Source organism: Labeo rohita, chromosome 22 (assembly GCF_022985175.1).
Source record: "Labeo rohita strain BAU-BD-2019 chromosome 22, IGBB_LRoh.1.0, whole genome shotgun sequence".
Lineage (NCBI taxonomy): Eukaryota > Metazoa > Chordata > Actinopteri > Cypriniformes > Cyprinidae > Labeo > Labeo rohita.
In genome coordinates, this window is record NC_066890.1 from 46,288,482 (window position 1) to 46,315,271 (window position 26,790).

General features: G+C 34.8%; 3 protein-coding genes across 4 annotated transcripts in view; all 3 read left to right on the forward strand.

Annotated features, from left to right (window-relative positions):
- LOC127153642 (uncharacterized) overlaps nucleotides 1-19,391 on the forward strand; it is a 34,132-nt gene extending 14,741 nt beyond the window's left edge. The window contains exons 7-16 of one of the 2 annotated variants that reach the window (XM_051094849.1): nucleotides 849-869; nucleotides 1,330-1,353; nucleotides 3,759-3,788; nucleotides 5,967-5,996; nucleotides 6,521-6,544; nucleotides 8,708-8,737; nucleotides 10,165-10,185; nucleotides 13,039-13,203; nucleotides 14,115-14,279; nucleotides 17,603-19,391. In XM_051094849.1, coding sequence (XP_050950806.1) covers nucleotides 849-869; nucleotides 1,330-1,353; nucleotides 3,759-3,788; nucleotides 5,967-5,996; nucleotides 6,521-6,544; nucleotides 8,708-8,737; nucleotides 10,165-10,185; nucleotides 13,039-13,203; nucleotides 14,115-14,279; nucleotides 17,603-17,643 — 551 coding nt within the window. In that variant the 3' untranslated portion in view covers nucleotides 17,644-19,391. The remainder of the gene's footprint in view (nucleotides 1-848; nucleotides 870-1,329; nucleotides 1,354-3,758; nucleotides 3,789-5,966; nucleotides 5,997-6,520; nucleotides 6,545-8,707; nucleotides 8,738-10,164; nucleotides 10,186-13,038; nucleotides 13,204-14,114; nucleotides 14,280-17,602) is intronic. The other variant, XM_051094850.1, reaches the window with a different exon arrangement.
- A 2,904-nt stretch (nucleotides 19,392-22,295) lies between these two features.
- Nucleotides 22,296-24,561, forward strand: LOC127153420 (uncharacterized). The gene is made up of 5 exons (XM_051094474.1): nucleotides 22,296-22,415; nucleotides 22,754-23,083; nucleotides 23,259-23,579; nucleotides 23,807-23,923; nucleotides 24,533-24,561. Exons 1-5 carry the CDS (start codon nucleotides 22,379-22,381, stop codon nucleotides 24,559-24,561), a joined length of 834 nt encoding a protein of 277 aa, XP_050950431.1. The 5' UTR covers nucleotides 22,296-22,378.
- Nucleotides 24,562-24,613: 52 nt separating this feature from the next.
- On the forward strand, nucleotides 24,614-26,297 carry LOC127153421 (uncharacterized). The gene is made up of 3 exons (XM_051094475.1): nucleotides 24,614-24,944; nucleotides 25,398-25,688; nucleotides 26,091-26,297. Exons 1-3 carry the CDS (start codon nucleotides 24,614-24,616, stop codon nucleotides 26,168-26,170), a joined length of 702 nt encoding a protein of 233 aa, XP_050950432.1. The 3' UTR covers nucleotides 26,171-26,297.
- Nucleotides 26,298-26,790: the final 493 nt, after the last annotated feature.

A 26,790-nucleotide genomic window follows, 5' to 3' on the forward strand; every position in this document is an offset into this window, starting at 1 on the left:
TTTATGTCAACACATTTACAGACATTTTGTTTTCATAATTTTTATATACATTTTGTTCTTTTTCAAAATGAAACCATGTTGGTGCAATGGGAACTCCCCCAGTGTGACCGGTTTCTGAAGCACATGTGAATACATGCCAGTCTTGCTTGGCAGCTGATGATGTGCTCTCTAGGTGCTCTTTGATGTCACCTAACTGCTATTCAGACATCGATCACACTGGAGGTGTTCCCATAGGGCCTAAACTGTGACATGGTGTCTTCTCAGGGAACCAGGATTGCATACGTAACCTACAGGTTATTTTCATTTGTTTGTTTGCACATTTGAATGATCACTAATTATCAGTAATAGTTATGTGTATGACAAGTTTTGGAAATGAAATGTTTTTGTATTTGCAGATTAATGAGTAAAATCTACCTTATTGACAAGTTCTGGCTACTTGACAATTTATATAGGCTAATGGAGCATTTAAAACTGCAAAATAAATAAACATTCATTGATTTGTACTTTTTACTTTTAATGCATAATTACATTAAAAATCAAGTACTGTTGTAATATTACTAAGTAAAATTGAAAAGGAGTACTTACTTTTACCAGAATAATATCAAGGTATCTGTTCTTCAACTCAAGTACTTTATGTACTTCATCCACCACTGCATACAGCATGTGATATACAACATTATTGTAATACTGATGAATATTTTTCATTATTCATAAAAGTCATGCAGATGCTGAAATGATTATTAGAGGCACATGAAGAATCACACAGTATCTTAGTGTTTCTGACATGTTCTTCTGATCACTCACTTGTCTTCTCATTTCTGTCTACTGTTTGCTGCTGTGACATGAAGTGAATGATTATGGAAAATTTAGTAAGTATTAAAACTGTTATAGTAAGAGAAAACTTACCTTTATTGTTTAAAAGTATTGTTTGAATGCTTAATATATAAATATAAAATCACTGAACTAATTAAAAAATATATATAAATAACCATTAACCAATAATTCTATGATATGTTGGTGACACTTCACAATATCAGTGCCATTAGTTATGTATGCCCTTTTTAATTTTTAGTTCATGTTAAATTATGTAGTTAACTAACAAAAGGATTGATATGGTAATGTGTTACTGCTTTGTTTAATCAATTATGGATTTAAGTAATGTTTACACATACAACATTATTGTAACTGTTACTGATTATTAAGATAAAGCCATGCAGATGATAAAGTGATTATTAGAAGCACACAAAGAACCATACAATATCTTCTCAGCATTTCTGACATGTTCAACTGATCACTTATAATCTCCTCATGTGCTGCTGTGATATGAAGCGGATTACCCTGAAAAAGCATTGTGTAAGTATTAAAACTGATTCACTTAGAGAGTTTTACTTTAAAAATGTATTTCATAAATGTATGAAACTGTGAAACCAAGCTCTAATCTTTTTAACCTGTCTGTGTGTCTAGTATTTGAAATTTTTTGAACAGTAGTTTGGAGTTTTTAAAAAAAAAAAAAAAAAAAAAAGAATAATAAAAATAATTGTCAGTACTTTTTACTATTAATAGTAGGGATGCACCAATACCGGGCCCGATAGTGAGCTCCTGTACTCATACTCGTTAAAATGTGCCGATACCAAACGCTGATAGTACACATTATGTGACAGGTGCGTATTCAGGCAAAGAAACATTGACAACAGAGAACAGAATGAAGTTATTAGAGATTAAGGATGTCTACGAAGTATAATGTTAAACATTCAGTAGCCTGTTAACACCTTTATAGCTGATGTACGCGAGCTAATAAGCAAAGCACGCAGAGAGGATTGAGTGTGCGAGCTTGTCGCGTTAATATCACTTTCTTGCAGACATCACTGGAGAGTTTGTAGTTCTTTCGGATTTATCAAAAACAAACAAGTAAAACAACACTGTAAAAAAAAAAAAATCTGTAAAAAAAAACAGTACTGGCAGCTCATTACCTGGACTTTGTACCGTAAATTTACAGTCCATTAATTTACAGTCTGCCACCAGTAAAAAAAAAAAAAAAAAAAAAAAAAAACAGGACTTCTTTGGTTTTAATGGTGTATTTATATCTATATCTATAAAGCAAATAAATCCAGCACAATATACAAATTGAACATGGTTTATTTTTACTTCATGTAAACATTCTTAAAAGTGCATTCACTGGCTTTTGTTTGCCTTAAGTGGGTTAGGACTAAACAATATCAAATACTCAATTCATTTAACAATGTGTCAAACACTGAAAAATGCCTGTATTGTAAAAGACAGTTTAGCTTTAAACAGTAACTGACAATATTTAAAAAAAAAAAGAGAAAAAGAAAAAGAAAACATGAGCATCTGTACAATACAGGTGTTGCACTAAAAAGTGGTCACAAAATTTAAACCTCAAACTGTAAAACATTCAAGATTCAAAACTTGTTTCTTACAAGAGAAAACAATATTGTTTAGAGGGATAGTTCACACAAAAATGTGAATTCTGTCAATTACTCACCTTCATACAATTCCAAACCCATAAGACTTTCATTCATTTTTAGAACCGAAATTAAGAGTATTTTTAATTAAATCTGGGTACTTTCTGTCCCTCTATTGATAGTCTCTGCAACTACCATTTTCAAGATCCAGAAAGATATAAAGGCATCAATAAAGTATGTGACTCCAGTGGCTCGACAACAGAATTTTGAAGTTCATTATAACAGAAATATCATTTAAGTGATGCAGTTCATTATAGGGGATGTATTATTTCCCATTTATCTGCATGTTTAATGCAAGTACCTTTTTTTTTAATAATAATAATAAAAAAAAAACACAAATATTATATGGATATTCCAAATTGTTCATGCAAGAGTCTTGGAGGAATGCATAGCCACTTGGTTGCTTTCATCTCAAACCACGTTCAGGATTTCTTCACAGAAAAAAATAAATGGATATGATAAAAAATGAAATTATATTTCACTTAATTGAATATAAATATATAATCCTATAATTGGATATAAAAGCACCTCTCGATGAATTATACCATGTTTAAGATTATTAAGTTATAAAGCACTGCCAATGTATAATTGACAAAAAAATGTACAACTTTTTTTAATTTAAAGTCCCCCTGAGTTTTACATTTCATAAAAAAATGTAAAGCTCATAAGCCCTCTGCAGTTCCTCATTTACCCCAGTCATTGCCTATCCTGTCAGCATACCTGGAATTAGTGTTACAAGTACCCCAGGTACATAGTTTTTACCATTTTTGTTGCATAAATACCAATCGATAAAAGCTTCAGATCTTCCAGTGTTTCTCTATGACGGTGAAACCTAAAGATGTGCAAGTTCCGGTCCTTGTGCAACTGATACTTAACTGCCATTGGCTCATCTGCATTTGAGGGGAGGGCCTTACCAATAGGTCAATTAAGTATTGACAATTTTCTGTGCTCCTGAATGTTTCTGTGTGTGTGCACAACATGATCTCCAATTTCTGTGTGCAACTGATCTGTGTGTATGTGTTTGAAACAACATAGCTAACAAGCCAACAAAGCCAAAGCCAGTCAATTTAGATTTTTTTTTTTTTTTTTGGTGACTTTTACACATACAACATTTACTATAATTGTTACAGATAATTAATATAAAGTGATGCAGAAGATGAAGTGATTAAGCTCATGAAGAATCACACAGTGCCCTCTGTGTTTCTGTCATGTTTATCTGTTCATTCACTTATAATGTTTTTTTTTTCTCTTTTTATGTGCTGCTGTGACATGAAGCTGAGGTCTGTGAAAATGAAAAAGACCGAAGTAAGTATTAAAACTGATACAATCAATGTAAAAAAAAAAAAAAAGCTTAAACACACTACACTAGATTTTAAATATGTAATATGAAATTTCTTAGGCATAATTTATAATTTTACCAAAAGTTCTGCTGTGCTTGATTTATTGCAACTTGATTTATTGCAATTATTTAAGTATGTGACTGTCTAGTATTGAGCTGCGAGACATTAATATAATAATGACTAAATTACATACAATGATATACACTACCTGTCAAAAGTTTGGACACACCCTTTCATTTAATGTATTTTCTTTATTTTCTATTATTATTCTATTTGACTATTTACATTGGAAATTCTCACTGAAGACATCAAAACTATGAATGAACACATATGGAATTATGTAGTAAACAAAAAAGTGTGAAATAACTTGTATATAATATGTTTCATATTTTAGATTCCTCAAAGTAGCCACCCTTTGTTTTGTTGACAGATCTGCAAACCCTTGGCCTTCTCTCAATGAGCTTCATGATGTAGTCACCTAAAATGATTTTCACTTCACAGGTGTGCCTTGTCAGGGTTCATTTGTGGAATTTCTTGCCTTCTTAATGGGGTTGGGACCATCAGTTGTGTTGTGCAGAAGTCAGGTTGGCACAACATATTATGACAAGAACCAATCAGCTAAGTAAAGGGAAACGTCCATTATTACTTTAAGAACTGAAGGTCAGTCAGTCCAGAAAACTGCAAAAACTTTGAATGTGTCCCCAAAGGCAGTTGCAAAAACCATCAAGCACCACGACGAAACTGGCTTACATGAGGACTGTCCCAGGAAAGGAAGACCAAGAGTCACCTCTGCTGCTGAGGATAAGTTCATTCGAGTCACCAGCCTCAGAAATCGCAAGTTAATGGCACCTCAGATTAGAGCCCAGATTAATGCCACACAGAGTTCTAGTAGCAGACACATCTCTACATCAACTGTTCAGAGGAGACTGCGTGAATCAGGCATTTATAGTCAAATAGCTGCTAAAAAAACACTACTAAGGAAAAGCAACAAGCAGAAGAGATTTGTTTGAGCCAAGAAACACAAGGAATGGACGTTAGACCAGTGGAAATCTGTGCTTTGGTCTGATGAGTCCAAATTTGAGATCTTTGGTTCCACCCGCCGTGTCTTTGTGCGATGCAGAAAAGGTGAACGGATGGACTCTACATGCATGGTTTCCACCGTGAAGCATGGAGGAGGAGGTGTGATGATGTGGGGGTGCTTTGCTGGTGACACTGTTGGGGATTTATTTAAAATTGAAGGCACACATGTCATCCCATCCGGCTTGTATTTACTTGGACCATCATTTATTTTTCAACAGGACAATGACCCCAAACACACCTCCAGGCTGTGTAAGGGCTATTTGACCAAGAAGGAGAGTGATGGAGTGCTGACCTGGCCTCCACAGTCACCTGACCTAAACCCAATTGAGATGGTTTGGCATGAGATGGACTGCAGAGTGAAGGCAAAAGTGCCAACAAGTGCTCAGCATCTCTGGAAACTCCTTCAAGATTGTTGGAAAACCATTTCAGCTGACTACCTCATGAAGCTCATTGAGAGAATGCCAAGAGTGTGCAAAGCAGTAATCAAAGCAAAGGGTGGCTATTTTGAAGAATCTAAAATATAAAACATGTTTTCAGTTATTTCACACTTTTTTGTTTACTACATAATTCAATATGTGTTCATTCCTAGTTTTGATGTCTTCAGTGAGAATCTACAATATAAATAATCATGAAAATAAAGAAAAAACACTGAATGAGAGGGTGTGTCCAAACTTTTGACTGGTAGTGTACATCATTACAGTAATTGTTACTGATCACTAAAATGCTCAGCTTGTTGTGAATCACAGCTGTATTTGAGTTTGTATCAAGGTGTGTGTCATTCAGTGACATCACTGAACTAATAATGAAGCTAATATAAATCAACATTAACCAAAAATTATTTGGAAATTATTGCTTATTTACATTAATGAAGGAATTAACTAATGCTCACACATTCAACATTACAGCAATTGTTACAGGTCGTTAATAAAATGACATGCAGATGATAAAGTTAAATTCTAAGAAGCACATGAATGATCACACAGTATATTCTCATTGTTTATGCTATGCTCATCTGTTCATTAATTTATAATATCCTCATTTGTGTTTCTGCTGTGACATGAAGAAGAGATGTCTGAAAAACTGAATAAAATGTGTAAGTATTACAGCTGATACAACAATAGAAAGTGTATTTTATTGTGTTACAGTATAGTAAAAAATAATTTTTATAGGCAATATTTATATTTTTAAATAATTATTTCTGCTTCTGTTTGATGTAGTGCTGTAAATACTGTGTGTGATTTCCCAGTATGGAGGTGCCTGACATTAATATTATCACTATTGACTGAATTGCTGTTAAAATGCAGAATTTACAACTTCATTAAGATCTGTGTTTGATTATGTCTGTTATTAGGGGTCAAGCATCAGTCAACTAGTGTTTGTTCATGTTGTTGTGTTGTTCTGCTTTAAAAGCTCAAAGAACTACACAAAGGTTGACCACGCACCAGTTGACCTAAATTATAGTCCTAATTTTGATGTTATTTTGAAATGTATCTGCATATTTGAGACTGTACTATTGATAAAACTAATATATTCTCAGTGTTTCTGTCATTCCCATCTGTTCATTCACTTATAATCTCCTGATTTATGTTTCTATGTATGTGCTGCTGTGACATGAAGTGGGTGACTGTGAAAAAGAATTATGTAAGTATCACAGCTGATACAACAATAGAAAAATGTGTATTGTGCTACAGCAGATTTTTCCATAGTGAATAATTAATTATTTATGGACACATCATCACTGAACTAATTTTAAAACATAAATTAACATTAAGCAATAAATGTTGTGGAAAGTATTGTTTATTTACATTAATATGGAACCCCATTTACGCCACTGAATAAAAATATTTTTTTTATCAGTTAGATTTTTCTGTATTTGTCTGAGCAGTGGTTTAGGTGGCTTGACAATCAATTTTTCTAGTACATAAAATAAGTAACCTTGACCAGAGTTCTTGTTGGGAGAAGGATTTATTGTGATGTTACAGTGATGTTAGCTTTTTGGTCTTCAAAATATCTTAACCCTCATAAGAAAGGAGGGGGAAGATTTACTATTACGGTTGTGAGTTATAAAGTCAGAATTGCATGAGATCATGAATTTTGAAAATTCTGACAATGAAAGCACACAGATATGAGTTTATTCTAGATATGAGTTTTCTCATTCTGAGAAAAAAGTCAGATTTGTGAGGGGGAAAAAAGTATATTCAGTGCCGGAAATTGGCTTCAATATATTAATGATGCTTTAATGTTTCACAAACAACACTGCTTTAATTATTACTGATCAAGAGTGATGGAAATAATGGCATTATAAATAAATGGTGTTACTAACGGCATTACTTTTTTCAGTAACAAGTAATCAAACAAATTACTTTTTTCCCCGGTTACAACTGACAATAAAATGTGGCCTTACTATAATTGTCCATAATTGAGTAGACTCTCAGCCATAGGATCTGCAAAGCTGTGTTGTGTTCTTCTTCTGAGGCAAATTCTGACTTCCAGCATGTCTTATTCCAGAAACGAAAAGTAGCCAAGATGAACTTGATGAATGTTCATGTTTGTTTACCGAAGTTACCTACATGTCCGCGCTGAGTTTAGACAGGAAAAACTGGAACTTGCGTTGGTATTATACGGATTACTTTACCAGAGAATATTTGTTTTCAACGTGACTTACTTCATTTAAAAGTAGCCATTTCAAGCTTTCTATACATAAAATCCAAGTTCTTTGACATATTTGAACATTTTTTCACCGTAGTTACTTTCCCTGGTAATTAGTTACTTTTGTGATGATGTAACTCAGTTACTAACTAAAATAGTTACTACTATTTGTGAGAAGTAAGCACAGCAGTCACTATAACTAATTACTTTTTTTTAATTAAAATGCCCAACACTAGTGATCAATAATAAATATTCACGTTCAGTGTTGGGGGTAACGCATTACAAGTAACGCGCGTTGCATAATAATATTACTTTTTTCAAGTAACTAGTAAAGTAACGCATTACTTTTGAATTTCTAAATATCTGAGTTACTTTTTCAAATAAGTAAAGCCAGTTACTTTTTTCCTCATTTACTGATTGACAAGTCTCCTGTCCGGAAATTGGGAGTAAACATGATGTTACTGTATTCTAGACTAAATGTGAACATGCATTAATTCACCTCACTCACAAAAAACAGATTCAGTGTTTCTCAAAATGAATAAAAACAGTGAAATGCAAACTCAGAAAATGACGCAACCCTGCAATAATTAAATATGTTGAATAAAACAAATATCCTTTATGTATGTAATCCCATTTTATTAACCAGTGTCTTTGCTGCTGACCTTCATTTAAGTAATTCAACCATACTAATAAGCAAAAATTACTTTAGATAAACATTTGTGCTTCTTCTTTTTTTTTCTTCCTTTTTTTTAATAGCTGAAGAGTGATCTCCTGCATAAATGTACTTTTCTTTCAGCCTGAGGTGAATTCATTTCACGTTTGGCGTAAAAAGCCCTTTACATTACAATTGTTTTATATTAAAAACAAAGAAGCAAGCCCTGTCCAGATTTAAAAAGTAACGCAAAAGTAACGTAACACATTACTTTCCATAAAAAGTAACTAATTAATGTAATGAGTTACTTTTTCAGGGAGTAACGCAAAATTGTAATGCATCACTTTTAAGAGTAACTTTCCCCAACACTGTTCACATTGATGATGAAGCGATTTATTAGAAGCACATAAAGAATCGCAAAATATCTTCTGAGTGTTGCTAAAATGTTTATCTGATTACTTGTATTCATCATTTCCGTTTCCATGTGCTGCTGTGACATGAAGCGAAGATCTCTGAACAATTTCAGCAACTGTGTAAGTATTACAGCTGACAGAACCGGAGGAAAAATTACTTCCTTGTGCTACAATGAATTTTAAATATATGTGATATAATATGTCAATATTTATAATTATCACCACAAGCTCTGCTTGTGTTTATTGCAATAATTAATGAAGTGTGTAAAATACTCACCCTGACTGAATCACATACAGCATGTGATATGTAACATTTTGGTAATTGTTACTGATTGCTAAAATGATGAATTTACAACTTCATGAAGATCTGTGTTTGATTATGCCTATTTGTGTTATTAATATTTATGTAGTTCTGCTACTGAGGCTCACAGAACTACACAGAAGTTTGAGAAATTTAAAACCAGTCAGCCAAAACTCATAGTCTTTATTTATTTCTTTTATTTTATTATTTTATTATTATTGTTATGTTTTTTTTTGTTTGTTTGTTTTTTTTTGTTTGTTTTTTTTTTTTTACTTAGCTCACGGAAATTTTAGTTTAGGGCCACTGTCCTGCAGAGTTTAGCTGAAACCCAATTAAAGCTATCTGAATCAGCTAATTAAGGTCTTATACTAGGCACCGTAGAAACTTTCATGCAGGTGTGTTCAGGAGTTGGAGTTAAACTCTGCTGGACAGTGGACCTCCAGGACCGAGTTTGACACCCCTGATTTAGTGCAATAATTAATAAGTGTGTAATTATCCAGTGTTGAGCTGCATGACATTAATATTCTGATGACTGAATCATATACAAGTCGTTCCGAGGATTAAGTGATTATTACAGTGTTCCTTAACCCTGGTCCTGGGTACCCCCCCAACACTTTCCATTCATTCAGAAGGGCTCATTCCTATGCCCTAACCCTTTCAAAGGGTTTATCCTCCAGAGTGAGAGCTTTGAAGGGTTAAAGGGTGTAGGGGACCAAACAACTGTTTCTTGAAGTGCCCTTCTGTGTCATCATCCCATGACCACACAAAGGTGGTGTCATCATTGAAAGAATCAGCGAAAAAGATCATGGGGGCTCAAAGTGTCCATCAGTTGTACCATTTGAAATCCTTCATTCGGAAGGGCCCTTTGAAGTGGCCCGTTTTAAGCACTTCGGTTTGGAACGACACTTCAATATATGGCGGCCATGATTGTTTTCACTCCGAAGTGCCCTTAGGAGAACAATATATCCTGTTTGGAATGCACCATTTGTGCCTCTCCCTAATCAAACACACCTGATTCGACTCATCAGGTCAAAAAATCTCCAGGACCTGAAATGGGTGTGTCAGATAAGCGAGACATACAAAATGTGCAGTGTAGGAGGCACCCAGGACCAGGGATGAGAAACACTGGATTATTAGAAGCACATAAAGAATCACACTGTATATTCTTAGTGTTTCTGACATGTTCATTGGATTATTCACTTATAATCTCTTCATTTCTGTTTCTATGCACTGCTGTGATACGAAGGCAAGGTCTCTGAAAAACTGTGTAAGTATTGCAGCTGATAGAATGTGAGAGAAATTAGAAATTAGATTTTAAGATAAAAATGTCACAATATACTAAAAACTGAATGAAACTTGGATATATTATAGAGTAGTCAATGTGCAGCTTGTATAGCAGTGTATATTTACTGTCCCCTAAAAATAACTCAACATACAGCCATTATTGTCAAAACAGCTGGCAACCGAAGTGAATACACCCTAAGTAATAACAGCACTATGTCATTTAACCATGCAAAGCCACATGTCCTATTCATCATGTTCATGTTTTTGTCTGCTTGAAAGGACCATACAAAGTTGTGTATCTTGTATTAGAGCAGTGAATTTGGTGCTTTGAGGACAATTCTCTCATACTGACCACTGGATGTTCAACAAGGCACCTCATGGCAAAGAACTCTCTGAAAATTTGAGAATTAGAATTGTTGCTCTCCACAAAGATGGCCTAGGCTATAAGAGGTTCAGTAACAACACGAACTGTGGCCAGGGTCATACAGAGGTTTTCCCAGATGGATTCCATTTGGAATAGACAAGCTGTCCAAGAGCATGAATTACTGGAACCATGTCCTATGGTCTGATGAGATATTTTGGCTCAGATGGTGTCCAGCATGTGTGGTGATGCCCTGGTGAGGAGTAATAAGAATATTGTAAGACATGATGGTGGTAGCATCATGGACTGGGGCTGCATGAGTCCTGCTGGTACTGGGGAGCTGCAGTACATTGAGGGAAACATGGATTCCATTATATACTGTACATTTCTGAAGAACATGATGCCTTCCCTTCAGAACCTGGGCCAAATGGCAGTTTTCCAAAATGATAATGACCCCAAACACACCACGAAGATGACAACTGCCTTGCTGAGGAAGGTGCAGGTAAAGATGGAGTGGCCAAGTATGTCTCCAGACCAGAACCCTACTGAGCACCTATGGCACATCCTCAAGCGGAAGGTGGAGAAGCACCATGTGTCTTACATCTAGCAGCTCCATGATGTCATTATAGAGGATTTGAAGAGGATCTCAGCAACAACCTGTGCAGCTCTGGTGAATTCCATGGCCAGAATGATTAAGGCAGTCCTAGATAACAATGGTTTGACACAAAATATTGACACTTTAGACACTGTTTTGACAAGTTTACTTAAGCCGGCTCATACTACAGGATTTTTAAAATCAAAATCCTAACCGATTATGAAATCTGGTTGCAGCGCACACATAAGGAGAATCATTGCAGATTATCTTCTCTGAAATCGTAAACATGTACACACTACAAGATCTGAAAATTGTGGTGCATCACACACTACAAGATATTATTAAGATTATCATGGCGGAGGGAGCACCTCACATGATCTTATGCAACAGAGCGTCATTTCAGCAACTAATGTTTACATATGTTAGTTAGCGTGCTAGCAGCTTTATGCACTCATACGGTATTTTGAAAACTTTGATTTCACTCCAGAGCTTTCCTTGCTCCATGCGGTTGTGGTATGTTTTCAACATATTATACAGACAGTGTTACTGCAAAAACTCAAGAAACAGTTTCCTCCTCTCCAATATCCTGTGACCATACAGCAGCTTTTTTGTGGTCGCGCATTGGCTGTTGTGAAAGTACTGACGTAATCATAGCCCTGATCATCCCGATTTAAAATCCTGAATATCAAACATTCTCGGGAGGGGAAAATCAGGGCAAAATCGGGCTAAAAATCCTGTAGTGTAAGCGCGGCTTTAGGGTGATCTCACATTTGAGACAAAACCAGCTAAAAGCCATCTCAGTCAAAAATGAGATAATGATACTGAGTGAATGCTCTTGACACATATTATACGTCCATCAAATACTTTTTCTTCAAACTTGCTAAAATAGCAGCCTCAACCCAATCAGAAATACCGGTACTTACATAGAAACCTATACATCTGAGCCTGATAAAAATGCATTTTTTAAAGAAAGATGTCAGATGGATTTAGCTGGTTTTGCATCTGAACTCTTCATATACACTGCTATACAAGCTGCACATTGACAACTAAAATATAGCCAGGTTTAATTTCTATAGTATTGTCCCTTGAGAAGATATACTAAAATGATTGCTGAAATAAAATGTGAGGGGTGTACTCACTTTTGTGAGATATTGTATAAATATATAAGTCATGCAGATGATAAAGTGATTGTTAGAAGCACATGAAGAATCCCACAGTATCTCCTCAATGTTTCCGACATGTTCATCTGATCACTCACTAATAATTTTATAATGTGGTACTGTGACATAAAGTGAAGAAACCTAAACAATTACTTAAGTCTTACAAACGATACAGCAATTGCAAAATGAGTTCCTTATTGAGGGAACTTCAGTGCCTGCATTATGTCACCAGCTTCTTTCTCTTTATGAGACTTTTTGCTGAACGTCTCCTTCAGTAATTCAGTACGTAAATGACATGTAATATGGATTTGATTATTTTACTCTGTTAAATTTCTCTACTTTTCTTACATGTGTGGCAACTAGTATTTTGTGTGCAAACTACAAAAAATAAATAAATTAATTAATTAATTAATAATAATAATAATAATAATAATAATAATAATTATTATTATTATTATTATTATTATTATTATTATTGTTGTTGTTGTTACTATTAGTATTATTATATAACATATCTTTTGAGGTTGTTATTTTGTTATTTTGCTGACATGCATTCATAAGTGATTTCCTAGGCTTTTATTTAGGTCTTTTTTTTTTTTTTTTTTTTTTTTTGATGCAAATAATCAATTGTGCATTTTAAACTGACTAAAATCACTTCAGTCATCTTTGTCATATGCGAACAAACTTGATCTAATATCTACGTTGTCTTTGTATTTCTAGGGACTAACACCACAGATTGTGAGACAAAAAGATTAGAGACAGAGAGAGATAAATTTGTAAGGTACGGTGTAGACACACTCTCAAGTAAGACACATGGTACTGATGAGAGATCCAGAGACAGAGAGGACAGGAAGAGCCTCGTACTTTCTAAAGATTTTACACATGGTAAGTAGTTGGCCGGTCCCCACAATGTCAAACATTTCAGGTTTTACTATCCTTGTGGGGACACTTGGTCCCCACAATGTAGCAAAAACAAGTACACACACACACACACACACACCTTGAAGTATCTGCAAAATGTTTATAATTGTAAAAATTGCTTTAGACACTGGCCTGAATGTATTTCACGTAAACAATGCTGACATAGAGCCGATATCATATATATATATATATATATATATATGTAACATTATAAACTGTACAGTCTCTATTCTCAGTTTTTCTTGAAATACACTTGTTGAGTTCTGGGCCAATATTAATGAAAATTCTTATTGCAAAGACTTGCTCCTAGTGACAAAATTCTTAGAAATGTGGGTGTTTCCTCTTAGAAAAAAAATCTTACCTACAAACAAGCCTGCACCTGCCCTTGTTTGTAGCCTAAGGCCCCAGGCTCTTCAATTTCTATAGTATTGTCCCTTGAGAAGATATACTAAAATGATTGCTGAAATGAAATGTGAGGGGTATACTCACTTTTGTGAGATATTGTATAAATATATATGATAAAGTGATTGTTAGAAGCACATGAAGAATCACACAGTATCTCCTCAATGTTTCTGACATGTTCATCTGATAATGTGGTACTGTGACATGATGATGATGATGATTATTATTATTATTATTATTATATAAAATATCTTATGAGGTAAAACTGTTATTTTGCTGACCTGCATTCATGAGTGATTTCCTAAAAAAAAAAAAAAAAAACTGACCGAAATAAGGTCAGTTTTTTTTTTGTTGTTGTTGTTAATAATAATAATCAATCAATTGTGCATTTTAAACTGATTAAAATCACTTCAGTCATCTTTGTCATATGCAACAATCTTGATCTAATATCTACATTGTCTTTGTATTTCTAGGGACTAACACCACAGATTGTGAGACAAAAAGATTAGAGACAGAGAGAGATAAATTTGTAGGGTACGGTGTAGACACACTCTCAAGGAAGACACGTGGTACTGATGAGAGATCCAGAGACGAACAGTACAGGAAAAGCCTCATACATTCTATAGAGTTTACACGTAGTAAGTAGTTGTCTTTTACTTTAATATTTTTAATCATAATTTACAATAGTAATATCAGTTGTGATCATAAGTTTACACAAACACACACCCATGTTTGTTTTTTTGTGAATTGTGGGGACTTTCCATAGACTTTTATAGTTTTTATACTGACCAAACAATATTGTCTATCCCCTAACCCTAAACCTACCCCTTACAGAAAACATGTTTGCATCATTACATTTTAAGATAAACATCATTTACTGTTTTTAATATATTTTTTTTAACATTGTGGAGACCGCAGGCCACAATGTCAAAAATTTCAGGTTTCTCTATCCTTGTGGGGACACTTGGTCCCCACAATGTAGCAAAAACAAGTACACACACACACACACATACACCTTGAAGTATCTGCAAAATGTTTATAATTGTAACAATTGCTTTAGACACTGGCCTGAATTATTTCCTGTAAATGTTGACATAGAGCCCATATTATATATATATATATATATATATATATATATATATATAATACACTGGTTGAGTTCTGGGCCAATATTCATGAAAATTCTTATTGCAAAGACTTGCTCCTAGTGACAAAATTCTTAGAAATGTGGGTGTTTTCTCTTAGAAAAAAAAAAAAATCTTACCCTACAAACAAGCCTGCACTTGCCCTTGTGTGTAGCCTAAGGACCCAGGCGGCCTGCCAGCACAGGTCCTCTGAGATTTTGCTCACTGGCAAAACGCTCAATGTCCAAACATTGTCCATAGCTGAATATGGCTCATAGCAAATGAATAATCCAATCTTTTGTAATAAAAACACGGCGCAGCTCTCGAACACCAGACTCTTCCTAACCAGGAACAGTCAAAAATAGTCCAGACTAGTCCAGACACTCCAACCACAATAGCGCTGTATGACAGATTTATCGCTTTTATTCCGTTTTTCCTTTTTTATTTAAAATATTCACACACTTGCTTACTTTATTGCTGCTTCCATAGACATCCGTGTTTATTTTACAAACTCTAAATGTATTGTTTTACAAGTACTTATGTGTATTTAAATGTCTGAAACCTAATATAAACATTATGTGGTTGAAAGAACTGCATAATTGTGACTATATGACAAGCACAGAGTGCATCTCTCACTGGCTCAGCACCAGCCAACACGTGGAAATGCAGTTTGAATTTGGCAGTTGGGTGATGTCACGGAATATTCTAAATCCCATATTTGGGACTGTACTCCCAGGAAACACGGAAATTAGAATCTCACAAAATGGGGACCGTACCGCTCAACAGGTTAAGGAAACCTAAAACACTCTAGCACCCCTAATGGTAACGAAGAAAACTGCCCAAAAATGTTTTATTAACAGGCTCATGTCTGGGCCTTCTTTGGATTAATGTGGGCAGTCCCACAGTTAGGGTTGCTCACAGAGAGCCTGGAGTGAGCCCTCTGTGGGCCTTGCATGGGCAAGCCTGCACTGGGTCTGTTTAGGTTTGGAGTGGGCTGGCGCTAGCCCACTGTGCCCGCAAAACGCCAGCATGGGCCCCTCAAGGAATTGTTTGCAGGGTAGTTAAGAAAAAGTTATTCAGAAAGCATCTTAACCCTTAATAGAGATCTTAAGGTCCAAAATTGTTACAGGTTATACAGACGAGGACTTTAAAGAGGCTTAAGCATTTCTTTAGCAGTGGAGAAAATTGACAAAACATAAAGAGGGAGAAGAAATGTGTTGCACACAATGCATGACAGCAAGTTAATAAGACGCTACACATTAGATTGTGCAGGGATCATGTTTGTGACTGTGTTCTTATTAGAGACATGCTAACGTCTCCAACATAGCACAGAAATGCTATAGTGTCAGAAATAGAAGTAATCACCACATTAACTACTTTAACATATTTGGCAACTGTAAAAATGCAACTATGCAGCATTTGGATATTTACAGCACTTTCAGAACCTTATTTTGTCACTGTTTGTTTCCTATCAAATATGTTAAGTATGACATTAACAGCATGATTAAAAAAAATAATAATATATAAATTTATATTTAAAATGTGTGAGTGTGCATGGTAAAATAGGAAAAATTATAACTATAATTTCAAAGTGAAGGCTTATAATAGACCAAACACTTAAAAGTGTTCTCTTATTTCCTTCTTGGACAACTGAACAATCACAGTCTTCAAAAGGCTGTGTCATACCCGGCGACGGGGTCAGCCCCACCTCCTCACTAAGATGAGAGGATCCTTAGAAGCTTTATGAATATGGGCCCTGGCTTCTACAAAGCCAGCTCATTATGATTGGCCAAACACCCATGCATGTGTCAGAAATGTAACAACACTTTCCATAATAGCAAATTTCCATATCGAAAAACACAGTGACTTCATTTTGTGTGTGCCTTTGGGAGGGAATTATGTCAATATGTAAAATTGTGACAGATGTTGAAGGAAGTACCATCTTCCTCAATTTAATTTATATAAAATTGTATATTTAAAATTTTATAATTTTATTTTAAGTAACATGTTCTATGTTTAATAATTATTATTTCATTGGAAATGAGAAGGCAAATTGTAATTACCTGTGTTTATTAATATTCTTGCCAAATGTTGTCATCTGTAAAATAATGTACAGATTGAAAACTACACAATGTCTAAATGTAAGTGTACTCTGTGTCATAATACGCTATCCAACAATTACATACATTTGAATACATTGTCTAAAACAGACCTATTTCAAGCATAGTAGAATTTTAAGCATCAAAAATGTATATAATTAATAGAAGAATTATTGTAATCACTTAGAACATTTAAATTCATTAAATAAATATATCAATGGATTTCATGTTTGTTGAACTTTGAATTATATTTATCCAAATTCATCTATGCAAGTCTAATACTCTAAAACACCATGTGTGTTGTTTTAACATATTACAGTCATTATGCTACTCTTAACTAGGTTAAGAGACCCCAGCACTAGGTTTTTTTTTTTTTTAAATAAATCACACTTATTCTTAAGTGTAGAAATACAAGCAAAATGGCATCATTCTTAGAATATTGACACAATTAAGTCTAAAAGTGTATATAGCCCCATGTGTGTAATGTAGCTTTAAGTTGTGAAGCTTTTAATGCGTCAATGCAAACTTTACATTTGAGTTTGCTTGTTCTGGAAGGTGCATGACTATATAAAATGAGTCAGATGTACTGTTGACAATATGTGTTATTTAAATGATTTTGTGCATTTTATTTCTAACAGTAATTTGATGCTAAGATTTCTCACAAATGACCACAGACTTAGAGAGATCTCCAGATCTTCTGTCATTTTAAATTCTGTGATTGTCTCTCTTTTCTTTCAGATTCAATAGAAGAGACACGTTTTATGCAAGAGGATGAGTGAATAAGTAGCTATAGAAGAGTTTATCTTAGTGATATAAGACACACCCAGCAGTGTCAATCACTGTGACATCAACATTTGAACTCTGTCTTTTCTAAACCTCTAGATTCCATCCATTCAAAGTCAATCAACCCTGTGTCTCTTGTATGAAAAGTTTGTTTTGTTTCAGATGAACAGGGAATTGTTTTGTGAGATTAAATGTAATAATCTAGTGAGATTTTTGTTTGCACAAGAATCTGACAACAGCCAGTGCTCCACACAGAGATCTGATTTTATAATCCAGTCTGTCTGGAATGACATGATAAAAACAATAAAACACATGGTGCTTTTCCACTTTCCGCTTAAGGATGCCCCATAGGTGCTCAATAGGGTTCAGGTCAGATCACCTTCACCTGCACCTTCCTCAACAAGGCAGTTGTCATCTTGGTGGTGTGTTTGGGGTCATTATCATGTTGGAAAACTGCTGTTCAGCCCAGTTTCTGAAGGGGAGGCACCATGTTTCCCTCAATGAACCGCAGCTCCCCAGTACCAGCAACACTCATGCAGCCCCAAACCATGATGCTACCACCACCATGCTTGACTGTAGGAGAGACACAATTTTCTTGGTACTTCTCACCAGGGCATCACCACACATGCTGGACACCATCTGAGCCAAACATGTTTATCTTAGTCTAATCAGACCATAGGACATGGTTCCAGTAATTCATGCTCTTGGACAGGTTGTCTTCAGTAAACTGTTTGTGGGCTTTCTTGTAAGCCAGCTTCAGAAGAGGCTTCCTTCTCGGATGATGCCAGCTCAAACCGACTTGTTGCAGTGTGCAGCATATGGTCTGAGCACTGACAAACTGATCTTCTACTTCTGCAACCTTTGAAGCAATGCTGGCAGCACTCATGCATCTGTTTTTTGAAGCCAGGTTCTGCACCTGATGCACAGAATGAGCACTCAACTTCGTTGATCGACCCTTGCGAGGCCTATTCCGAATGGAACCCGTCTTGGAAAACCTCTGTATGACCCTCACAATACTGTAACTCAGTTTCACATTGTTACTGAACTTCTTATAGCTTAGGCCATCTTTGTGGAGAGCAACAATTCTAATTCTCAAATCTTTAGAGAGTTCTTTGCCATGAGGTGCCTTGTTGAACATCCAGTGGTCAGTATGAGAGAACTGTACTCAAAGCACCAAATTTTAACTGCTCTAATACAACATACACAACTTTGTATGGTCCTGTCAAGCAGATAAAAACATGAACATGATGAACAGGACATGTGGCTTTGTATGGTTAAATGACAGTGCGGTTATCACTTAGGGTGTACTCACTTTTGTTTTTAGCTATTTTGACAATAATGGCCGTATGTTATTTTGAGGGGACAGTAAATATACACTGCTATACAAGCTGCACATTAACTACTCTAAAATATATCCAAGTTTAATTTCTATAGTATTGTTCCTTAAGAAGATACACTAAAAATGTTGAAATATGAGGACTGTACTCACTTTTGTGAGATACTGTATATATAATCACTACTAGTAGGTTGATGTTTAGCTTTAATCAAATATCTCTAAAGATCGCATGACCTCCTCATGTGTAGAAAGACAAGATACCCAAAGTATTAGAGCTGTAAAGTACCTAATTACAAATGTGTTACTGTAACAAAGTACTTTCTTCAGAAACTGAATTTTAAATACTTTACAAATTATGTACTTGAGCACATTTTAAGTGATGTAACTGTACTTTTAAGGTCCTTGCACATTCAATAGCCATTTTGAATTGTGGCGTTTGCTTGTATGGCGGCTCTGAATTGTGAAAAAAAAAAAAAAAAAAAAAAAAAAAAAAAACACACTTGCACAAAATGCTTGCTGCATATGCAAAAAAACACAGAAAATCTAACCTGATTTGATTTTTTTTTTTTTTTAAATGGCGGACAAAAGTTTTGGAGGCAATGTGTAAACGTTATTGACACAACATGACATCGTATAAATTTTTTTACGTGAAAATTTTGGATGAAGATTTTAGACTTAGTGTGCAATGACCTTTACTCTGCTGTTTCCCTCTGTTTGTGGTCATTACTTTCTTTTAAGTTTTTTATATAGAGAGAGAGAGAGTAATCGGTCTTGTGCCTATTGTCTAATTAAATCATATATTAAACACAGAGAAAACTTAAACTGCAACAGTAGATGGCACCAACTGCAAAAAAAAAAAAAAAAAAAAAAAAAAAAACAATAAGGTAAATTTCTGATTTATGCTTATAATTTGGTGTGAGGTTGTGGGTATTGCATATAATGTTAATCACTGCCGCAAGTGCCGTGTTTATAATGTGGGATTAGAGTGGTGCAGGTATGACATTAGAATACAGTAGATTATTTTGCCATGGATTCTCTTGAAATTTTCCTATGGGGTTTTTCAATTTATGAATAAAAAGGTATCGTATGTATTATGTCTTTAAGAAGTTGGTGTTCAAAATTAAAACTGCTGGAGGATATTCATTCCATCATTAATCTTTATTCTTTCTGACAAAAATTACGTTTTTCAATTGCATTCTACATTGTTTATTAAAAGGGTGATATAATCTATTTAAATTAACTAAATTCAAAGTTATTTGTATAGCACTTCTTACAATACCAATCGTTGCAAAGCAGCTTTACAGAAAATTTACACTGAAACACTCTTAGTAGTAGCTTAACAGTGGTGACTGTCAAGTTGATGTAAAAATGGCAGAAATGTAAAGTAAAAATCAGTTAATTAATGACATGTAATCGAACAGACGATAAACACTATTACAGCAATCATTATATGTTGCAGTCAAACTTTGGTCAAAATTTGGTAGTTTTGTATGTTGTTTCAGCATTCGCATCCTCTGAGGTCCTTTGAGTGGTTGGCATTATCTCTTCTCAGGTGTTTGGTCATCTTAGCTCTTTGTAAGAGTTGGATCCAGATCGAAGCTTGTTTAATTCCTAGTTACCACGTGATGTCAATCCCGTGGCAGAAAAAGAAACAAATGTAGAAAAAAAAATAGTGTAGCTCCTGTTCCAACCAAGCAAAGCAATGATAATGTGCATTTGATCAGATATAGCTAAAGTACAAGATAATGCCTCAGATGCCGACAGGCATCTGAGAACGGATCGATTTGAAAAAGGGGATATTATTTTTACAGATTAATTAAAAAAACACTGCATGGATTTTTATCATTATAGGGTAGATTTGTACATACACTGCCAACACACATTAATTTTAAAACAACATGAAAAAGTTAGCATTCGATAACCCCTTTAAAATAAATCATTTTCAAATGAAGTCCCTCTCTTCACTCTGCAGCCATATTTGCAATCATTTAAAAAAAAAAAAATGTGAATATATGCATTTTAATGAGTTTGAAAGACTCATTAAAGGCACTGTTTCTGAATATTATAACCCAATTTTTAAATGTGTGCTGCACATTTTACAGAGGACAGCTTCCAGAACCTACCAGAGTACAGTGCTAGCTACACACAAAGCATCTATTGCAGTTAGATAAATGCTGTAAATTAACTAAATGCATGACTGAAATATGTTAAATATTGTAACACCAATGACATTTTGTGTTAATGAAGAAGACAACACTTTTTATTTTGGTAGGCTACCCCATATGGCAAAAAAAAAAAAAAAAGAAAGAAAATAAAAATAAAATTCGGTATGACATCTTGTAGAACTCCTTCAAAATGACTTTCAAAGAATAATTAGCTTTGCGTTTGTAAAAACAAACAAAAAAAATTAAAGTGACTTTAAAAATATTAAAGTCATAATAACACATTTAACTTACCAACTAGACGCCACACGCACGATCCGCACAAAACAAATGGATGGACCATATTCTCTGGCTGTTTGCCCATCATTCTAATAACTAAACGTCCCGTTAACACCTCAAGCAACTTGTGGCAGCATGTCGCCAGTTCACAGATTTGTGTCACTTGTAGGCGTTCCCACTGTTGGTTGACATTTTACAAGCATGGGTCTCTGAAGGAAAGTAAAGGGAGTTACCAGATCAGTGTGCAAGGTCAAAAACAGAGGTGTGCTTCCAAACATGTTACCTGATTGGCTGACAGTTTCACGCTCCTAGCTCCACCAATGGTGTGCTAAAAAATGTAAATATGAATGGGTATATATTTCAGATATATTTTACTTATAAGAATTTCTAGGGGTGACTAACGTGAACTAGAGGGGAAAAAAAATAAAACGGGTTAAGCATAAATGAAACCGTTTTATTTTAACCATCAGCATTTGTAATGGCTGTATTGGTTATAATGAAAATTGTATCGGTTGTGTTGAAATCCGTAATGGTTCCTGCGGATCTATTCTGGTAATTTGTCGCCTTTTGTTGGTGGCTTGTTAAAACCACTAAATGTGTCCAGGGGTCCGAAAAATCCATTCTGGAAAACTTGAGTGGTAATATGAGGATGCACAATGCTAGAGGCATACTCGTGACATAATGCCACCTCATTGTACTAAATTATGCTTGTGCGTTCGTAGAGCAAACCTTTCGTTGACTGTTTACAGTGTGGTGGAAATTATTCTCATCAAAGCGTCAAAAAATGAATAGTGTGTTCGACCTGATGCGGCGCTGCGGAGACTGGTAGGTGTTTGACTGGAAGCAGTGGATACCGCTGTTTAGAAACAAAACGGATGCGGAACAGAATCATCTAAATCTCCAGAGATCATCCTTATTAAGATTTTTGCACACCTTCACAGAAACGCGCAGAATATGTCATTGCTCTTTCTGCTGTTATTGTTCATGGGCGGTAAGTGATGGATCTCTGTTCTTTCGCTTTCATTTTAGACACTGCAGTATAAATACCCAGTTCTGCGTTGAATACATGGGAAATGACGGCGACAAAACACAGACGCGTCACATAATGATAACATGTATGAATAATGTAGCAAATTTTACATGTGTCATATCACATTTGAAGCATTCCCCGTCGACAACTGCTGGAAAGTAATACTACATTAAAATCGCATTTGCTGAAATTTCTGTTATTTCAGAAATTGGCTTTTTTATTTGATTTGTATAATTTGAACAACATTGTTGACATCTTTAGTAGAGTCTAATCTGTAAAACGGATTCAATGTGTTTTAGGTGTGTCTGGTGCAGAAACAGACGAGACGATGCCAGTGATGGAGGGAGATTCCGTCACTCTACACACCAATCTTACTGAAATACAGAACGATGATACCATATTGTGGATGTTTGGACCTAAAGACTTTGCCATATCCCAAATAACGAGAAAGAACGATTTTACCTCATTTTTTGTCACTGATGAGGCTGAATTCAGAGGCAGACTGCAGTTGGACCAAAAAACTGGATCTCTTACCATCAGAAACACCAGAATCAGACACTCTGGACAATATAAACTAGCCATCTCTAGAGAACAGATGACAACCAAGATATTTAGTGTTACTGTCTTTGGTGAGTATCAAGTCTTTAAATGTAATAATAATCTTGCTTGGATTAGCACTGTGATCTGTTGTTTATAATACACCATCTCAGACACCACAAGCTGCATTAATTTTTATTTGCTGTTAAATTAGTTAACTTACATGTGTTATACATAAAACATCACATATAGTGACTTCTTTTCCAGGGGCAGTTGGTGAGACGGATGGAGTGAAGGCAGTGTCAGTAATGGAAGGAAATTCTGTCACTTTACACATTGATACTGAAATACACACAGATGATCTGATCCTGTGGAGGTTTGGAGATAAGGGGATCCTTCTGGCTAAAAGTGATGTAGAGACTAAAGAGATCTCATTAAATGATGCTGATGAGAGATTCAAAGATCAACTGCAGCTGGATCCAACTGGATCTCTGACCATCAAGAACAGCAGAACTGAACACACTGGACTTTATGAGGTACAGATCAAAGGCCATGAGAGCTCACAGCGATTCCTTCTTTCTGTCAGTGGTGAGTAACTGTAATCTTGCAGTGTAATGACATACAGTATAATTAAATCAATGGTTCGATAAATATTAGATTACATGAACATGATGAACAATATGTCAGAAAATAATTCATTGTAGAAAATGAAGTCTTCTCTATTAATAATATAATCAAACCAGCTTCAGATAAAAATTCAGATGGACACATTCATTCACACTAACTGTCTAACTGTCTCTCTATAGCTGTTTCAGAATTGACTCTGTCTTTTGGTGAAATAGCAGCGATAGTTGCTGCTGTTCTGCTGGTGGCTGTAGTTTTAATTGCCATGGTGATTTACTATCGCCGAAAGATTGCTAAACTGCAAATTGGTATGTATTACAGCAGGGCCGGCCTTGACCAATTTGGTGCCAGAGGCAAGATTTTATCTAGCAACACCTGAAGCAAATTCTGCCACTGATCATTCACAAAGAAATGGCATAGCTTTGTGACATAACACAAATTTTACAAGCAATATAAATAGAAGTACTGCACAAAAAAAAAAAAAAAAAAAAAAAAAAAAATTAGAGAACTTCACTAGTATCATCCAAAGGTGGCTATAGTACATGTGTGATATTTTGTGATATAAAAAATCCAGTATTTAGTTCTTCTGCAATATATACTGAGGTATGAAACAATACAGGACTTTTCACCAAATTACTTGAACAGTTGTTGGAATTTGGGAAAAAAAAATAAGAAAAAATGGTTTACTCCTTCCAAGAACCAACTCAAACCTCTTTCAGTAACCATACAGAATTTAAAAATTCTCTTTCAACGGCAGTTTTCATAGGCCACATTCCTACTGAACAGAATAAAAAAATAAATAAATCTCTCATTTGTGCACCCAGTGCCTCTAAAATTGGCCAGTTCGCATATATCAAATCTTTAGAGCTATGCTAATTCTGAGTGAACTGATTAATTTGCCCTACAAATCTTTACAGATTTCTCACAGTGTCTTACAGTCACTTGATCTCATGAACACATTTTCTGATTTCTGTTCTCTGTTTCTATGTGATGCTTTGATGGGTGAAGAGAAGATAGATCCAGTGACCGAGGGAGGTTCTGTCACTCTACACACTAATGTTAGTAAACTACATAAATATGTGATACAGTGGTGGTATGAAGATGAAGATAAAGACGAAAAGAATCTCATTGCTAAAGTTGATAAAGTGAAGAATGAGAAACATGTATATGTTGGTGCTGATGGAAGATTCAGAAGCAAACTGGTGGTGGATGGTGAAACTGGAAATCTCAAAATCACAGATATCAGGACTATTCACACTGGACTCTATAAACTGAAGATCATCAGCAGCAAAAGAACCAAATACAAGACAATTTTTGTTCCAGTGAATGGTGAGTATATCAAGTCTTTCAGTGTGTAAATGATCATGCATTGTGAACAGTTTAGATGATCAGAAATCCAGTTGCTCAAAATTAAACCAAATTGAATTACTTACAAATTTGAATGACTTTAATTTGTACCCTGCTAAAAAAAATCTCAGATTTAATGAAATGTTACAATGTTATGAGAATGAAGTCATAAAATTAGAGATTCAGGTAATATCCTCTGTTTTACTTTACTCTGATGTTTATTTATTTTTATTATTATTTATTTTTCCTTATGATTGTTATCTCAAAATATTCTTTCTTTAAAGTCACATACAGTGGGCAAACTAAATGACACAAAATTTGAATTAAGTTGGTGCTATATGTCAAACTAGTTTAAGAAATGTCTGATATTGAAATTGCAAACTAAATTCATTCCTTTGAATTCCTCTGTTTCTATGTGACACATGTGACATCAAGTGAAGACAGAGTCAACGAATCTGGGAAGTTCTGTCACTCTCCGGAATTATGCTAAAATACAGGAAGATGATTTAATGCTGTGGACGTTTGGAGCTGAAAAGAGTCTCATTGCTAAAATTGATTCGAGGACAAATAGAACTGATGAGAAATTCAGTAACAGACTGCACATGGATGAGGAGACTGGATCTCTGACCATTAGAAACATCACAGAGGGAGACGTTGGACAGTATAAACTACAAATTATCAACAGCAAACAGACAACAATCAAGAGATTCAATGTGATTGTCACCAGTGAGTAAAACATTTATTTTAATAACTGTATTTATTAATGCAACACTTCCAGTCCTCAAATCTGATTGGTTGAGCAGCATTTTAAGAGTGCTCATTAAGAGCACATTAGCATTTCTTATCAGAAGTCAGCTGGACATTATAACAAAATAAACCCCTACAGGAACAGTTCATGGTCAGTAAGAATTTCTAGAATGGACAAAACACGATTATTCAGCAGTCCAGAAATCTTATGATGCTTTTTGTGAGGAACAGGCCAAGATATTTTTTCAGCATGTTTGTTGAACTCTTGTGTCTTCTTTAAGATTGTGTAACATCATCAAAATGTAGATGTGTTTGTAGCATCACTGTTTCTTCCACTCTTTTTTTTAACATTTCTGTTATTGTCTTTGTATTTTCTGGCAGATTCCACTGGAAACATAGAGAATGAATCCTCTCCATCTGAGCCTTTGTTGGGAAAGCTGGAGGAAATGAGTAGAGTTTGATGAGATAAAACTGATATATCAACAACATTTAAGTGCAAAAACATATTTCTGCTTTTATTTTATATATCTGGATTTTTTAAGACTGTGAGAACCCTTTTTTTTTTCTTCTTAAATTAAAACTTTTTTTTTCAAAGACAGTTTAAAAAAAAACTGTTGATAAGGGGGGGTGGGGGTGAAGTCTTGATTTTTAATTGTTTTAGAGCTTTTGTAGAGTCCTTGTGAACCAATACTCTAGAATTCTGAAATCTGCCCAGTGAAACAGAGAAATAAAGCAGAATTCTTCAAAAACAATAAGCATAACGGTCATTGGGGTGGCAATATGATTTAAAAACAATAAACCGGTATCACGGTTATGCATCAAAAATCATGTTTATTTGACCTGTCCTCCTACTATTTTGTTCTCGAGCTGCACACAAAAACAAATAGCAGTGTAGTTCGATTCACAAACAAATGACTCAATTGAGCAGCTTCTTTTAATGATTCATTTTCACTCATGTTGCAGGTTTGAATCAGTCTGACGAAACCTTCACTGAATAAACTCAATGAATCGTTACTGAATCAATGACTTCGTTATCATTCCTTTCAGTAATGTCTGTTTTGAAATGAAGTATTTTTTAGTG